Below are 18,226 nucleotides of genomic sequence, written 5' to 3'. Positions count from 1 at the left end.
ATATATTTCTTTTATATTTCTTTTTCTCACTATGGCAGATCCGTGAAAGAGTACATTTTGCGCATAATTATGCCTTCTCTTAATTATAGTATTTTTGATTCTTCAATTTTCCATTTGCCAGGCTACATTGCATTCTATAAGATTGCACATGGGTAGCTACATACACTTTTTGACTAATTAATTAACTTTAGCTTAAAAAAATACTTCTACTTATTTTTCAATATATATATATATANGTGTGTTGTGTGTGGTGTGTGTGTGTGTGTGTGTGTGGTGTGTGTGTGGTGTGTGGTGTGGTGTGTGGTGTGTGTTGGTGTGTGTGTGTGTGTGTGTGGTTGTGGTGTTGTGTGGTCTGGAGGGCGGTTAAAGTGGCTATTTTGTACAATTGCTGTGGACGTACTTAGTATTAGTTCCTAAAATCGGCATTAGTTCAGAGAACCACACAATGGGACACTACAGGTGAACGACAGTACTCCAGAGACTAAGACAGGACCCAACGGTATCGGTGGTCTCTATTGTTACGACCCATGACGGTCCTTCGTACGTCCTACTGTAATGTACACCTGTCATACAATGCCATGGAGAGTATGTAAATTTACTCGTTTACGGTCCTTATAGGACACACACTGTACTGTCGTACAGTATACCATTCGATCTCGTGTCAGGCGACACACCTCGGTTAGGACCTTGCGAAACGTCCTTGTGGGACAGGAGCGACTACCTCGTGCGGATCGATGCGTCTATAAAAGATTATCTCTTTGATATTTAGTATGACGACGAAATGATGATGTGGTAACTCTGATGGTACGTAGTCCGTTGGGTAACGAGAAAAGATGTCACTTTGTCTGTTGTTGTATCGTTTATGTTGTATACCGATTGTAAAATTTCCATGTTAACCATTTTTACACTCCATTTACATCTTGTTCACGAGACCATAAAGAATTACAGGTCACACTTAATTAACCAGACGAACTTACGGCAAAGAGAGGTGTTATCAACAGTTTGACTGTATTCTGTAGGTCACACGATGACGTCCGTTGAGATTACTGATAACCCAATTTAATAATTTCTGACCGTGTTTATCCTGTATTGAAACATACACTCAAATTCGTGAACTTAACGAATAGTAGAATTGACGGACGGTATATTATTATTCACATAGAGTATAAGGAGTTGAATGGATGGTGGAATATCCATATAATATATAATAGATACTTATACAATATTTCGGTAATACAATTAAATGTAACTTTCTGTACAAATTAACTTACTTTTTTGTTGATACTGTCGAGAGACGTACTTCTTTCAATTGCAACCAAAAGTCAGTAAAGTGTTGTAACAGAAATTGTCTCATTAAATTGTGTTATATCCCCAGAAATAGATATAAATAATCGCTGATCTTATTTATATTAATGGATTTCCTCACTTTCAAGTTCGCGTAACATAAGGCGAGCTTCTAATTGGTGAAAAAGTAATATAAACGTGTACTTTATCGAGACTCGTAGGAATACTACCTTGATAACACCTTCACGAAACTGTTTTTTAGGTTGTATTTAAGGTGACTACGCTTCTGGGCATCACGACATTTTCGTGGCGATTAGTAAATGTCGATGTTCGGACTAATCGGGTATTGACCGACAACGAGTTCGACGGACAGTCAGAAGGACAGCACGTGTTTGAATGAGTCGAACGGTGAGTAACGAGTAACACTCGCCAGCACCACATACGAGCATTCCATGACAGTGTAAAAGTTAAAGGTCGCGTGAGCTCGACCAAAGAGGTTCAAGGTATGGGGTGTGGTCCTCAACGAATTCAATGGAAAATATTCCGGTCGGTATAAACAGTGTTTTAATAGAGTATGTCATGTACTGGTCAGGTGCTTTCTCTGGACGTGAGAGAAAGTACACAGTCGTAACAATAGATGAGACTCGGTACACGACACACTACCCTCTGGTACATCCTATCGTATGACATGGACAGTAGTCACTTAGGTCCCATCGTGACAGGGACGAATCTCTGAGTAAACATACAAGACTACAAGCACTGTGCTCACATACATCTCTAAGCACACACACACACACACACGCACACACACACATACACAACACGAGACACACATCACCACACCTGGAGGACACACGCTGCTCCACGGTACGCTGGCGGAGCGCAGGTACCAGAGACGCTCCCGTCGTGGACACACACAACACCTCACCGTCAGCCGCGCACTGAGCGATAGCAGAGGGTCTGTCAACCTGAGTAGACTGAACGGTCGGCTCGACCGGTGTGAGAGCCACCCATCTCTGCTGTCTCTCCGTTGCACATACACATGCTCTTGGGTCTCGCACAAGAATACGACTTCTTACTGACACGCGTTCGTGCTGACTCATTCGCGTTTCTACCTGCTAATGTCGTCACAAAAGAGAAGCAAGAGTGTAGTACGAAACACGAGGGCAGTAATCCTTTCATCAGTCTACTCGTCTTTATTCATAATAACGTTAAGTCGGTTAACTGTCATAGAATCAGGACCTTTACAATGAGCTACTTCACTTTAACTATTCGTTCACAGAGTGGTTACAACCTAGTTATGGTGACATTGCGTCCAGTTTATAACTCAGGTAACTATATAAGACCGACATATTTTTTCTTGCTACCCTGTGTTGAACTATCATGTCCAGAAAAAATGTAATAGTGTCTTCGGTAACCGGTTTATTGTGTTTATCACACAACGACGTGACATTTATTTACGAGTGGACGGTACTTAGTTAAATCGGGTGTTTACACATCCTCCACTAACTGGTTCATTAGCAGTGCCTTAGACGGAAACAACTTATACACAAAGATATATATGACCTTGCCAAGTCGTGTTTTTTGTGTCACGAAGTAGATAACTTGTGGTGTGTATGGAGTCTGTTGGGTAAGTTTGATTTGTGTCACTATCCGGTGGTAGACGTATCAAGATTACATATCTTAAGTTTGTTTGGTAGTACCTATCTTGTCTATAGACCTAGATACATAACACATGTTTACGTCTAACCCTGCCTATGTGAAATATGACTTAGTAACCAGGTTACGTACGGACGGAGTGAGAAGAGAGAGTACTTGGGACTGTGTCTTGCTTAGATTGTTGTAGTAGTGATATAGCTATAATGTGGTACTCCGTAGATTTACTCACTGTGTGGACTAAATGTGAAGAGGTCGGAACGTCAGATGGACCACGACTGACACTATGACCAAGTAGAGCAACGCATCCCCTCCTAGGAAAGGACGTGCGTTGCTGTTGGCGAAGGTTAGAACGTATATGAGTGAAGCAAAGCATAATAGAGACACTTGTAAGAGAGTCCGAGCTCCTTAACAATCTGGCGAGACGCATTACGTGTGTCGACACTTCATCTAGTGCAGGAGTAAGAGAGAATATGCTATGCCTAAGAGTCCGCAGGTACTATTATGTTGTTAGCCGGTCTTATATTTGGCCAGGACTTTTTAAGCTGCAGGAGAGTAGTAAAGGTGCGAGCGTGAACATGTCCTAGACTGACGAGCCTGTATCTAGAATTTTGTGTGTAATCAAATCGTAGAAGCATGAACGTGAGTGTTCCTAAATTTGCTTTATATCTATCGCCTTTAGGATCACTATTGAGCTGGCGGCACTGTAGACAAGTCGCGAGCGTGTTGCTGTCTAGCCCTCCATTGACGAGTAAGATCGCGATCCGCCATGCAAAACATTCAGTCACCTCTTATTAAGTGAGAGTGCCCTCTCTCTTTTTGAGGTTCTACTTTTTTTAGACTAGGTATAGTAAATGGCTGCTTGTAAAGACGATTTCTGGGCCCCGTTTCGTCATGGGGCTAAGAAAAGCGTTTTCACGCCCCCTTTGATAAGACCGTGGGGCGTTTGGACATTTACTATACCCTAGTCTAAAAAAGTAGAACCTCACACACGCAGCAGCACACGGTATTTTCAGCGTGTGTCTCAGCTGAGTGAGTGGCCACAACAAATGGAAGACACTACCGCTCGACTTACTGCAGTGCTAGGAGTAGATAGTATGTATGTAAGTGCAGTTCTGCTCAATTGAAAAAAAAAAGAGTTGAAACACACCTTTTTACGTCCCGCCCTAATAGCGCCAGGAAAAACTATTTATACGAGGAAAATTTTTAGACGCGGTAAACGACTAATACGCCATTTAAGAACGCTTGCCGTCTTAGCGCAAAAAGACCTTCCAGATCAGAGTGATAGTTGTACACGTCACACACCAACCATTTGTGTAATTCGAAATTTATGTTTTATATAAAATTACTACATAACTCTTTTCACCTCACCCGTTAGAATTTCCCAGTGGATAACACGTTTTTAGGTGAAAAGTACATAAAATTGTATGTTTACCACAGGGGAGACACGTTTCTCTACGACTTACAAAGTACTTGGGGGGAGAGAAAAACAGGACTAGGTTAAGTATTTTTTTGGAAAGGTTTTACTCGAACTAGTCTAAAACCGGTGAAATACTACAGTATTGCAAAAAAACCGGGTGGACATAGTGGCTTGAGGAGGATCTGATCTCGTGGTAACACAAAAAAAATTTTGGTTATAGAGAGTTCGGGCGGTGTGTCCCTGCTATTGTAAGCATAGACGATGTCAAGTTGATAGTCTATCTGCCCAAGCCGGTGTGCTCCGGTTGTACCTTTGCGTCTTTTGACTATTGCCCAGGGTTCCACCCATCTAGACGTTGTTTTGCGAGACCCCCACCCGTTTGCCGAGGCACAAATGCCCGGATATGCTAGTAAAGGACTATTGCAAACTTCGTTATCGGGGCCGGAGAGGGGTGGAGAAGGACGAGTCTGTAGTCGACGACCCGACAGTCTTCTGCCCCTCCTTTCTCTCCGAGGCAAAAGATAAGAATATAATAATATATCTAGCAATAAGTAACAAAATTGCGAGTTATTTATTGTTTCTTCTGGAAACTGACCGTGAAAGTTTAAAACAGGCCTTCTAATTTTGGAAATTGCCTGTCAACCTGGCCACTTTTTTTTCTATGGATTAGACTCTAGGATCGTCTGAGAACGGCGTGCCCTTGACAGGTTGGGGGACCACTCTTTCCATAGGTGAAGGCGTGGGGAACTTCGTGACCGTCGCCTGTCTCCAGCTACCCAATAACGTAAGTATCGAACAGTCACACTGTCTCGGACCTCCTACTATATTGGAATGTTTATGATCTTGTCTCTGTCTGTTATGTCTGAGACCAAGACCGGGGATATGACTCTACGCCGCGTACATTTACTTTCCGGTCACCCTAGGTGTCGCCTCGCCTTCCATTAAATACTGTCTTCCCCGTTTGGTTATGGTCGAGCTGATCGGCGGTACCTAAACTTTACAACGGTGAAGGAATGACACGCTCTGTGGCTTCAGAAGAAGCGACGAAAACCAGCGCCGTCCTGATGTCGGTGGTGAATGTCCGGACCGTACAGAAGTCGCGAAGTACTGGGTTACCTCCCGGCCTCCGCTCTATCTAGCAGACACCACGCGGTGTCCTGCCTGGCTGCATGATACCGGACTCCACGGACGTCAATCCAGCTATTCGCCGAGGCCCTAATAAGCCTATATAGATGGTAACCAAAGCCGAGTAGTCTAAAGCCCAGGTCAAACAAGTCAGGTCACAAAAGGATGCATCTACCGAGAGAGTGCGGAGATTGTCTATCGTGTTCACCCAAGACAAGGTTACTTGTGCAGTCCTGGAAAAAACGCTCAATTGTCGTCGAACGTCTATAAGTAAACGGATAGCATCGAGTCGTTACACGGATGACCTTATTCTAGTCGAGCCGTGATTCGGTTATGTGTTTTCTACTCTACATTTATAGAGTCATGTGTCGTTTTGGTCCCCTTACAAATGTGTTTTTAGTGAATGATGTAACTGTGTGGTGTAATTATTGCGCAGTTTTAGTATCGCTATTAGAAAATAATGTAAGATCACCATAGCATGTAATTCGCACACTTATGTTTCGTGGGAGGGGATAAATAACAATTGATAGATAGATTGTAAAGGGACAGGATGTGCATGAGATAGATCGTGAAGGGGAGCTTATTGGATGCTGGTTTTAGTGACATAGGATACGATACGTAAACGGGTACGTTTTTCCAGTGCGCCCTGGTCGCGTACCTACATATTATTCTTGACCTACATAACGAACAGATCAGTCTAACTCGTCCCCGAGCTATAGTGAGTTAACCGTACTCACTATAGCTAACTCGCGTACTTCTGTTTTACCGGGTTGAAAACTATCTCTACATGCTTCGCAGTGCATTATTCATAAGTATATTAGTATATTAGGCAAAGTAATAACACGTAGGATACCCATTTCCATTTCAAATACAATCATGTATCTTGTGCAGTGTACTTGCACATGGCCCCGCAGGCGCCAGGGCAACCCAATATAGGCGCAAGTAATTACGTCTCCTTTTATTTGAGAGTCTTATTGCAATATCTGTGATATAAAATGTTGAACTCCTGTCTTGAAACATTATTATCCCCGATATATGGATAATATTAGACTATACCTCTATTACCCGTGTGTGTGTGTGTGTGTGTGTGTGTGTGTGTGTGTGTGTGTGTAAAATAGGTATTGTGTCCAGTTTCAGTTGACCTCTCTGACTAAAGGGTGCCAGCAGAGCTCGGGCCCACACACTCAGTGGATGCAGCACCTGAGGGAGGGGCACCGTGTGTGTGTCGAGTGCCAGCCGCCCGCTCTCTCTGCTGGACAGACACACTGTGCCGGAGATGGAGAGGAAGACGACGGGGGAAGGTAAGAATGGATTAGATTACTAAAATGTTTCTTCGATGAAAGCATTGCTTTCTCCATGATTACAAATGGAGAAAAAGAGCAGAAGTTATTCTTCTTTGAATTCACACATTCAAGCCTTTGTTGTTCTGGAAATGTTAATGACCAGAAGAGAAAGATAAAGTGTCTCTGCCAAGGTGTCATCCAACCATGAAATGAGCTTGAATTTAATTTGGCTAGTTAGTAAAGATACTGAGTGTTGGACAAAACTTCACTATTAAAGGTCACCTTTCCTTATCACCAAAGGCAAATTGGCAAAAAAAAAATAATTAGAGCGCAGTTGCTGCTGTTATTTTTCACATTATAAAAGCTTCACCTGCCATTAGCTAATCAATTTACACACAAATGTTTATTAGCCATTTTGCCAAGTACGGTAAGTTTGAAACTTGCCTTTGCTGGATGTGTGGACCTTTCTTCACATCCTGGTCTTTGTGCACAAAGAAAAACTGCTCCATAGCTCTACTAGAACGTTAACCCAAAAAACACATTCAACCAAACTTGAACCCTCGCCATATCATCAGGATAAACAATTCAAACTCCAGAAGATCCTGGCCACGGTATCTGCAAAGATCAAGCATGTATTCTGAAACGAGGTGCAGTGGTGGATAGAGTACAGATATGCGGATCATTTGTGACAATGCAGCCTGGGCCGGATTGTTCTTCCTCACAGAACCCTGGACAAATGATCTTCACCTATCTCTTTGATCCGATAGGTAACAATGAGGACTACCACTAGATGGCATTATTGTTTATCACTTGGATTTAAAGTGTAATTGTGTGACCACTAACTGATTCCTCCCCTCATCCTTGGTGCAGAAGACAGTCACTCCAGTGGCAGGCGGTGGGAAACCCTCGATGCAGGGGTGTGTGGAGGCGTGTGGGGAGGATGGAGGCCTGCTCCTGCCCAACAGCCCACAGCTTCCTCTTTATATAACATCCTCCTTCCCTCTGTTATCCTGTACGCATCTTCTCAGGCTCATGTATAAAGAACAATCTGCCAGAATAATAAACCGGTCCTGTTAAAGAGTTCTGGTCAATGCTCAGGTGTGCCTTCTTCTCCAGATGAGTGCAACTTCATGTAGATGTTTTATTAAAATGGCTGAATATGTGCTGATGAAAATTGCTAATTCGAATCAGAATCCAATGCATTTGTTGTCCTGACTGCTCAACAAAGATTTTAATAAAACACATTTTTATTTTAGTTTGCATCAACAACAGCAAATTAAAAGCAAAAAAAGAAAGTCAGAAATCCTAATCAAAATGTAAAGTGATCTGATTTATTTCATTCAAGGGAAATGTTGCTTTTGTTGAGAAATAGAAATATCTTGGGACATTGAGACACTTTTTTAACATGACAAGTACTGGCTCTGTGTGACTCACAACCAGTCACAACGCCAAAGGTACAACATGCACAGAACAACAAAACATTGATACAGAAACAACAGCATAGAAAGTCAACAGGTACAAATGTTTTTTCTTTTTTTGTACAAAACAGACAGCCTCGGGACCTACAAACAACATTGTATAAGAGCTGGCTAAGGTCTTTCAAATATCTTTTTTCACTTCCCTGGAAACAGTGTACTTTACAAAGACTGATGGCTTAGGCAAGGTTGGGGTCAATTCCACTGAGAGCTTAAAACATTTAAAAAATATAGATTATGTTTTAGTTTGTACTAAGTTTTTATTTACCTCATGCTCTAATATTGGTTCCTTTTACAGTGTAATGTGTTATTTGTGTTTTAATTTATCAAGGCATTCTGAATAGACCCCAACCCTGTAATACAGTGTTAGATTCAGAGTAAATTGGGTTACTTGGGTTACTACTTAAAGCAGTGGTTCGCACTGGGTTTTAGAAACTACCACATGTCCTTGAAAAGGGTCCTATGGGGTTCTAACCAAAAAACCGACTTGAACCTTTTCACAAATTTAGCAGCTAGAGCGACAACCAAGTTCTATTGTAAGTTAACTTACGTAAACTAAATGCATTCACTGTACAGTTGGGAGTCTTGTTATGGAAACGTCAATGAATCTGTGCTCTTTTTCTTAGTTTGTATCAATAAATGAGAAATAAAGTAACTTGATTGTTTGTTTTCTTCATCAAGAATAATGGCTTAGTTTGAATTTCTCCGTAGTGATATCAGTGAAATAAAAATCCCTTTTAGATTAAAATAAAAACAAGGATGAACATAAGAAAATACATTTAAAGAATGACCAAATCAATATGTTCTTGTATTAGGGTGGTATTATGTCACAGTATCGCAGTCTAGATATGAAATCACAACATCATGCTTGATGTTTCTTTTGCACTAGTCTAAAAACGTAAGAGTATCAGTACTAGTGTAAGGATTTAAACACTTGCTTTGTGTCGATGCACATGGGCGCGCTATTGTGTAATATCTTCCCATAATAAATCTCAGTTCTCCACAATAGTGCTTGCTATCTATTTATGAAATATTGATTGTCATCATTGTTTAGAGATATTTCAGTAAAACTTGGTCCCTGACTGCCATAATAGCAAACCTAAATGATGCGACAGGTGCTCATATGATTCTTCATGAGAGGTTATGTGATCTGAATGCCCTTTATCGTAGCGTTGAAAATGAAACTTAATCATTCATTGTTTGTAATGATGTAATGAGCTTATTTGACTACTTATTTTGTAATCCACAATTAAAATTTAGGTGAGACTGGGTTACAGATATTTGCATTCATTGGCCTTGACTTTCATAAGATAAAAACACATATCTAATGGAGCGTACATGAAGCGGGTCGGTACTCCAAATGTGTGTTAAGACTGGTTTTGTCTAACCAAATATGTTGCATCATACATAGTGTATGCAGCTGCATTACATCAATGTATCACCAGCTCAAACCATCAATCCTTGACTAATTATATGAAAAATAAGATCGATAAAATGCTCTTCGCATCAGTCACTTCTCAGCTTTATACTAGGCTTCACTCCCTATAAAATCAAATGTGTGAGTAATCTCATATGATTAAGGTATAATCTGTGTTACTGCTGTATGTAAGAGTAAGAACTGCAGATAGAATATTTAGAGAAAAGAAGCAGGATTCCCCCAACATGCATTCGTTCACAAATAGTTCATTCCTTACTGCTCTAATGTGCTGGCTGTCACACACACACACACACACACACACACACACACACACACACACACACACACACACACACACACACACGGTTTTCTCTGCCTCTCACAGTCATTGTTATTCCCTCCACACCTCAGCTCCTTTCACTAACCGAGAGCAATATGAAATGGTTCAACTCTGTGATTAAAACGGAAAAGAAATCATGATTTGTGATTAGACTCTGGACAAAAACACTAAGAAATGCATGACGATCACCTTCTGTTGACTTTTGTATACAATTGTATACTCAACACCTACTTGTATTATAGAGCAATGTCCTATTTTATTTATATCTTCCACTACTATATTCAGGACAGGAAGCTTCTACAGTTTCCTCAGAGTTTTATGAGATGGCTAATCTTGTTAAAGTTAGAGACAGTCATGTTGAGAGATACCTGCTCTTCAGAAATGTTAAAGGCATTAAAAAAAGGTTGTACCTTCATAGTTGAAATCACATTTGGGGCTGAGGGGGGAACAGTGGGTTGTTAACCCTTTATAGTTACCCTGCTCATGTAAGAATGGTCTATATACGGGGTGAAGACAATATTAATAAATAAATAAATTCATATTTTTTAAGTCCAGGATTTTGGTTTAAATACAGCACTTTGTCCCTCTATATGTTGGGTTCTGTTTGTTATGTAAGACTGCTATGTGGTAATACAAACAGATAATAGACAATGCATTGTTGAGTTGTAGTATTTATGGAATACTACAGAGATTTAACACATGAACATAACAAGGCATCATAATGTTGCTTCAGTACTCATAAATATGCACAGTGAGAAGTGGCTCTGTTAACATGTGTCTACTGTGCATACCTGTCACTTTATTGGTATGTGCCTGTGTGTGTGCGTGTGTGTGTGTGTGTGTGTGTGTGTGTGTGTGTGTGTGTGTGTGTGTGTGTGTGTGTGTGTGTGTGTGTGTTCATGTGTATGTGTTAAACAAACGTTAAATGCAATCAGACTTTCCCGCCCCAATTAACAATCCTTTGCTGAGCTGCAGCCACCCTTAAAAGAAGGCTGCTGTCACCATGGAAACTAAATGTATCGATGTATCCTGAAAATGTTTTTTCATGCCTGTATGTGTCATTAGTGGGTGTGTGTGCTCATGCATGAGTTTTATCAGGTCCGCATTTACAACTGACTTGCCTGCAGTAACGTTAACCTGGCGGAGTATATTTAGTGCCATTAAAGTTTATTTGACGATTAAAGGAGCAAAGTACAGATGGAATACACACATATTCCATTATCTGAGTGTGAATACATTAGATGCTTTTGTGTTGGTCAAAAGAAGGCCAATGCATGCTGAACATCTGCTCCTGCTGTAAAGAAAAAACGATATTACTGGAATTTTATATATTTCATTTTCTAAAGCATCTCATTTTTTTGTATGTTGACTGGTTTGATGCATGCATGCTTCATAAATGTGCGCTTTATGCAGCAATCAAGCTTATTATCTCAGGCTCCTATGTTACCCCATATACAAAATTATTGGTCCACTACCACTACCATCCCTCAAAATCATACTGGGGTGCTAGGACAATATTCACTGGTCAATATTTGAAAGTATCATCCATTCTCACCATGTCATGATAGCATAGGGAATAGCAAAATACTGTTAAAGAAAGAGTGTTCAGTTGATGATGGGCTGGAGCTTTTGATAACTGCTGCTGTGCCAAGACATTTCACCTTACACCAGATTACTCTTCACGTATGAATATGACACAGCAGACTAGCAAATTACATATACTTATAAGGGACTTTCTATATAAAAATAAATCAGGTAAGACAATCTCAAGAGTGTGTATCCATGAATTACCATTAGATCACCCATCAACATTCACACTAACTCACACACATGCACATATACCCTTACGGTATATGCAGACATGCACACCCCTACAAATGTAAATGACTAAGGCCAGTTTTGGGAATGGAGGGCACAAGTTAGTAGCTTATAGGCTTGTAGGTCCTCTCCTGTATCTCCAAGACTACAAAATGAACTGGGAATCAGTAATGGGATAGCCGGCAGCTAGGATTTATTTCCTGGAGAGATAAGAGATATCCCCCTGCCGCTTAAACTCACCACATTTCTCTGTCGACTCTGATTCCACGGGTATCTCTGAACAGACCCGTAGGTTACCTGGGAGTGCTCTTTTGTTTTGTGTAACACCAGTAGTAGGAATGAGTTGAAGGAGGGGCAGTGACATTCTCCAATGTTGAAGTTTTTTTTCTCCCAGAGTATTCACCACACCTGTTGACCCTGAGCGTAGTGCCTTATGGCATGCTCAGATAATTTGTGAAATGTTTTGGTGAGATCCTTTGTCTATTCCTCTTTGTCTCTGGATAAAATAGTGTTTTTAGTCTGTCCGATGTCTCCATCATAAACACTCTGCTCCAGCTCCCTGTTCATTTCTGCTGCACTTGTGCCTCAGAGGCCTTTATCCAAAGTATGTTGACGCCCCCTGTCAACCTTTGGTCTGCGTGCCATCTCAGGTCCTACATGATTCTCATGAACTACCCTACGAATTCCTTCATTTGGGAACAGACAGTTCTGGCCAAGCATTTTTTGGGCTGTTTCTAAATGGTTGGTGCCCTTCTGGTAATTGATGTTGATGCTGCGTTTTGGGCTTGAACCAGCCAAAAGACGCTCTGAAGGACTGGCTTCAGAGTTGTCGCGGAGGTGCTCATCATCATCTGTATCGGCGTCGATGTATTTGCTAATGGAGGAGTCGTGGAAGGTGAAGACAGTTGCCGCCAGGGTCGTGCTCTCTGGGGACTTTGGTGGAGTTCTGCTGCTGGCGGTTGTGTAGACGGAAACTTCCGGGCTTAACAGAGAGTTGTCTGACTGGACTGAGCTGTCTGAGAGCGGGGACGGGCCTGACCCCCTATTGCTGCGACAGCCTCCTTTGGGTATAATGCTTTTTGAGGAGTTGCCAGGAAAAAAGAATCTCCGTGCATTCTCTGAGTATGAGGGTTTTGTGATGGGAGTCAACATGGGCTCACGCTCCCCAGTGATTTGTTGGCCTGTTTTTGCGTTCCCATGCTGGGAAAAAGCTATAGCCGGACTGTGAGAGAACCTGTTGCTTTCCTGAAGACCAATGTCCATTGCTGGACTATGGGTGAAGCGTGGATTCTCCTGGAAGTCTGTAGCACAACTGATGTAGCTGTCAATGCTGGACAGGCTTTTCATGTCACCCACTCCTTCCCTGGTTCCTAGCATCGTTGGCCTGTGATCCTGTATGGCCCCCAATTCTATCTCGTCCCTCTGTTTGCCAGCTCTAGAGCCCCTGTCTTTAGCATTGAGGTTTGGCTGGGATTGTGTCTTGGCCATTTGGTTGTACATCTCCTCGAGCTTCTGAACATTTATCCTCTGAGGACTGGTGTCTCGGCCCTTGTCGGGAGAGCCTTCATGTGCATTAAAGGAACGGTTTGAGCTTGTCTCCGATGCAGCTCCTTTGGGAGTCCATTTCCAATGACTTGGAGAAAGATGGTTGTCATGAGGCCTCTCGCTCTTCTCTACCACCACATCCATCAATTCTGCACTACGAGCAAATGCCTCTTTTAAGTTCATTGAGACAATGCTACCATTTCTCTTTGCTCTCTCTAGGGCCTCTCTTCGTTTGAGTGCTTTTTCCTGCCTCTTCTGCTCCTTGTAGAATTCAGAGAAGTTATTTACAATAATGGGAATAGGTAGGGCAATAACCAGTACTCCAGCTATGCAGCATAAACCCCCCACAATCTTTCCTAGTAGAGTTTTTGGGTAGATATCACCATAGCCTACTGTGGTCATAGTAATAGTAGCCCACCAGAAAGAAGCTGGAATGCTTTTAAACTTTGTATCTTCCTCATCCTTCTCAGCAAAAAACACTAGACTGGAGAAGATCATGATGCCCATGGCCAAGAATAGGATAAGCAGGCCCAGCTCATTGTAACTCCTCTTAAGAGTGAACCCCAGTGACTGAAGACCTGTGGAGTGACGAGCAAGCTTCAGGATACGCAGGATACGCATGATCCGAAAAATCTGCACCACGCGGCGAACATTTTGAAATTGCAGCACACTCTTGTTGGATTCTGTCAGGAAGATGGTAACGTAGTAGGGCAAAATTGCTAGCAGGTCAATGACATTCAGAGGACCCTTGAAGAACTTCCACTTGTTTGGAGAGGAGAGGAAGCGGAGCAGGTACTCCATTGTAAACCAGGCAATACATACAGCTTCCACGTGGGCCAGTTGTGGGTTATCTGAGGACTGACCAAACTCATCTGTTTCCTGCAGCTCTGGGAGGGTGTTCAGAGACAAGGCAATGGTGGATAGCACAATAAAGAGAATGGAGATGATGGCCAGGATCTGAAAGACAAATGTATAAAAGTAATATGAGTAAAGATGCAGGATCGTAGAATGAAATCAGACTAAAACATAAATTAAATATCAGATACACACATAAGAATACATTTCTTAGTCTGTAAATAACACCATACACATAATACAATGAATGCAAAGTTGTTGTTTTTAAAGGGGTTCTTTTATGAAAGTGCTATCTGTAAGTCACTCCAATACACTTACCATTTAAAAAATAACTTAAATGGCTAACTGCGTGAAGTGTGTGATTGCTGAGAGCTAATGGATTGGATTGACTTGGACCACTTATTTATTCATGACTCACTTAAGAGGTTTATCCACATGAGTGACTTTGCTTCAGTGGGAAGTGTTGTTGATGTTTAGCATCTAATACATGCAAGCAAAATCATCACAAAATACAGTATATTTGACTTGTTGAAAACTATCTCCATTGTCTACAAGAGCCAGGTATTTATGAAAAAAAGCTAAGTGTTATTTTAAGGTGGCTGAAGATTGTCAGAGATGGTGTGTTAGGGAATGCTAACATGTGCTTATTTGCATTGAAATCAAAGTTAGGCTGAAGCTGATGGAATTTCATTAGATTTCCAGCTATCCATGTTATTTTAGAGTACTGAAAACATGTTTTGTTTTTTTAACTTTGTAATGGCACCAGATGAAGAACCTTGATATCCCCAATATCTTTACAATGTATCCTTATGAAGGAATGAATGCCTGTGCCAAATTCATGGAAATCCATCTACTAGCTGTTGAGATATTTTAGTCTCAGTGGTGGACCGGCCAAGAGACTGATATTGCAATCCTTTGAGCCAAGTAAAATGCATGACTAAAAAACTCTTCTTGGATTGACAATGCAAAGATACTTTCATAAACATCTCAGGAATTAGTCAAGGCAAATTGATGGTAAATCACAACAGGTTAGGAATCGTAACTAAAGTTCTATTATCATAGCCTTGAATGGGATCTTAACCACTTTCCTCTGCACTAAAATTAGCATGAATTTGCAGAGATAATCAGACAAGCCTACTGGTTTCATACAGTGCTGACCCTACTCAGTTTCCACTAAATTAGTGATGGTGAATGCTATAAAACAGCAAAGTGAAAAGGCTTCAGGGCTCTGTCTGAGATCACAGAACTGGGGCTACAAAACCTTATCCTCATGATATTTCACACAGATTTCTCTCTCTAATGGGCTCTTTAGAGCTAAGGGGACCATTACCTGTCCCTTGTTCCACCTGCAGTGGCACCAACACAACATAAAATGAACATGTAATAGGAGCAGCATGTCCTAAAAATCCACTTGGAACTGGAAGAAAACAGTATCCTGACACATCCGACAAGCACACACACTACCCCGTCCCCACTCCACCAATCCTGCTAACAAGGAAGTACGTGGTGGTAGACTATTCCTCTTTTAACCAACCCGGTATCACGGCGAGACGTGAACATGTGACGATTTACCATGCTAGGAGACGTGAAGATGTTAGGATTTCATCCCTTCAAACGTAACAGTTACACTCTAAAAACAAATGCTTTGGCTCAACAAAGAAAATCAACGCAACAGTTTGCATCTATGTTTATTGAGTTATGACAAATTCTAATGAAATTGTCTTAAACCAACAAAGTTATTTGAGTTAGGGGAGAAGGCTTTTCCTCTACAATCAGAGGTGTTTTTTAATTACCACTTAATAATTGGTAGCATAAACACAAGTTTTTTAAGTTTATTACAAAATAAATTAAGTTGTTCCGACTAGTTTTACCGCTTGATTTAAAAGGAATTTTAAGTTGTATGTACTTAATTACCATCATTATGAACAACCATTTATAAATTAAGTTGCTTCAAATATATTGTATTCAATTGTTTGTTTTTTTAGCTTTTTCATGTTTTTGCCTTTAAAACATTTTTTTTATTAATTCCACAACAAAAATATTAGGCAATTCACTTTTTATTTTGAACTGCAGTTGTTTATTTCAACACATGATGTTTCAATCAGGAGAGAATTCATTTTTGTTTGGACACATGCCATATGATAAGGTGCATGAACACCTGAAATCACAGCTGACTGCAGGAGAGAGGAGAACCATTTTATAGTTTGGCTGCAGCACGTTGATTGGCTGCTGGAGAATGAGGTGAAATGTAATAGGTTAAAGAGAATGCCTGTGATGAGCTGATTATATGGAGCTGCAGAGTGAATGTATATACACCCAGTCTTCCTGAAAGAACTTGCGCTGAGCTTCATTTAAATCTTGAAAAAAAAGATAAATAACACAAATTTAAATTGCCCCACAAATAATACATAAACACATTAGCCACATTACCATGGGAAATGGGGACACAGCAAATAAATGCTGCCATCACAACGAAGTTAGAGGCCTTTGCATATTTAAAACCAGTGCCAAATATGTCAAATCTGTAAAGTTTTTGTAAAACTACAGTAACAAACTCTCAATGGCCACCAATCTGCAGATCACACACATCAATTTTACAAAAGATGTAGCAAAGATGTTTACACTGCCACAGTCATTATTTCAAACAGTATGAACACATTTAACGCAGAATGCTTGCTCATTCATTTGTTTCCCTCGACCACGATGGTTGCCATCGTATGGTCACCACTTTTCAAATTTTACACAATCCTTTTCCCATGCCATTGCTGTCAACACCTATCCATGCTGAATGTTGCTAAGATATTANGGGTAATAGCTAGTCGCAACAGGTTGCGTTCCCCCTGGGAAATCACACTCAAAGTCTGACTAAGTCCCTCAGGGTTAACTGAACGTGAATCTCGAGGGACTTGACCCATTATCTGCTCAACCTCTAGCGCCGCTTTACGAGAGGGTCTAGGTAAGAGTGTCCGCAAATAGTTGGAAAAAGATTGAGTTATGGTTCGGTGTGAATTTACACACAATCGGAGGAGATAAAATTACTTTTCAGACTGAAACAACGGCAGTCATCCCCGAGTCTTTGATTTTAGACACATAACAAAGTAACAAAAAGGAAGCATTAAAAACATAATAAAAGATTTTGGTGTGGTGACAATAAATGCAGTTGTATTCTGTGGTTAATAGGATACGACAAATAAATAAACAAACTAACATATTAAACCTGAAAAACCTCCAGACAGTCCTCGCTCCTCAGCCTCGTCGAGTATCATCAACGAATCTCTTAGAAATGTGGTGGACCTTCATTCATAAAGAGAGGCGCACTAACTGTTTGGGACACTAATCAGGAGTTCGAGGCACATAACCTACAAACTCACCGTCACGCTGCTTCCAATGTGGCTCGCAGTTTGCTGCGTAAAAACTTTACCCTACCTTTGGTACCGTCTGATAGGTTTTGAATCTAAACTTTCCCAGGTGGGTGAACCAATGATTAACATATATTGAAAGTAATAATTTTCTTTTAGAACCCACTTCGTCTAGTTCCTGTACCGAAGAAATCCATCCTAGCAACAAATCTCAACAGTAAACTATTTACGTTTCAACAACCGCAGCTGGGTAAGTCTTCATAATTATTAAATCCATTAAAGAGAAAAAAGAAAATTTTTTGATCTTGTTATGTTAACTGTCATACGTCTATCTGTGATATCGGTAGGGGACGGAAACAGCAATGGACCCTCTTTTCCTTCTCCTGGAAAAGTTCCTCAAATTCGCTGCATTAATTTTTAGAACTTTATTTTATTTTTTGGTGCCCCGGGTGTCACCTGGTGTCCTGTTTTCGTGACTGAGAAGATACAGGTCGAAATGTAAAAACTTCGTATAAACCGTGTAAACCGGTGTGGTGGGGTTAGTTATTTAAGTTATTATAGAAATCGTTTTGCAAGTCGGTACCGACATAACGTCAACATAGGCCGAGTTGGGAGTGAGAATGTGTTGCATAAACACCATATCCCAACG

General features: G+C 40.9%; 1 protein-coding gene across 1 annotated transcript in view; it reads right to left on the bottom strand.

Annotated features, from left to right (window-relative positions):
- Nucleotides 1-8,073: 8,073 nt before the first annotated feature.
- Nucleotides 8,074-18,226, bottom strand: part of kcnb1 (potassium voltage-gated channel, Shab-related subfamily, member 1) — a 31,002-nt gene continuing 20,849 nt past the window's right edge. The window contains exon 3 of the mRNA XM_010794624.1: nt 8,074-14,320. Coding sequence (XP_010792926.1) covers nt 12,404-14,320 — 1,917 coding nt within the window. The 3' untranslated portion in view covers nt 8,074-12,403. The remainder of the gene's footprint in view (nt 14,321-18,226) is intronic.

Source organism: Notothenia coriiceps, unplaced genomic scaffold, assembly GCF_000735185.1.
Source record: "Notothenia coriiceps isolate Sejong01 unplaced genomic scaffold, NC01 NC01_scaffold00037246, whole genome shotgun sequence".
NCBI lineage: Eukaryota > Metazoa > Chordata > Actinopteri > Perciformes > Nototheniidae > Notothenia > Notothenia coriiceps.
This window is presented reverse-complemented; position numbering and strand designations above follow the sequence as displayed.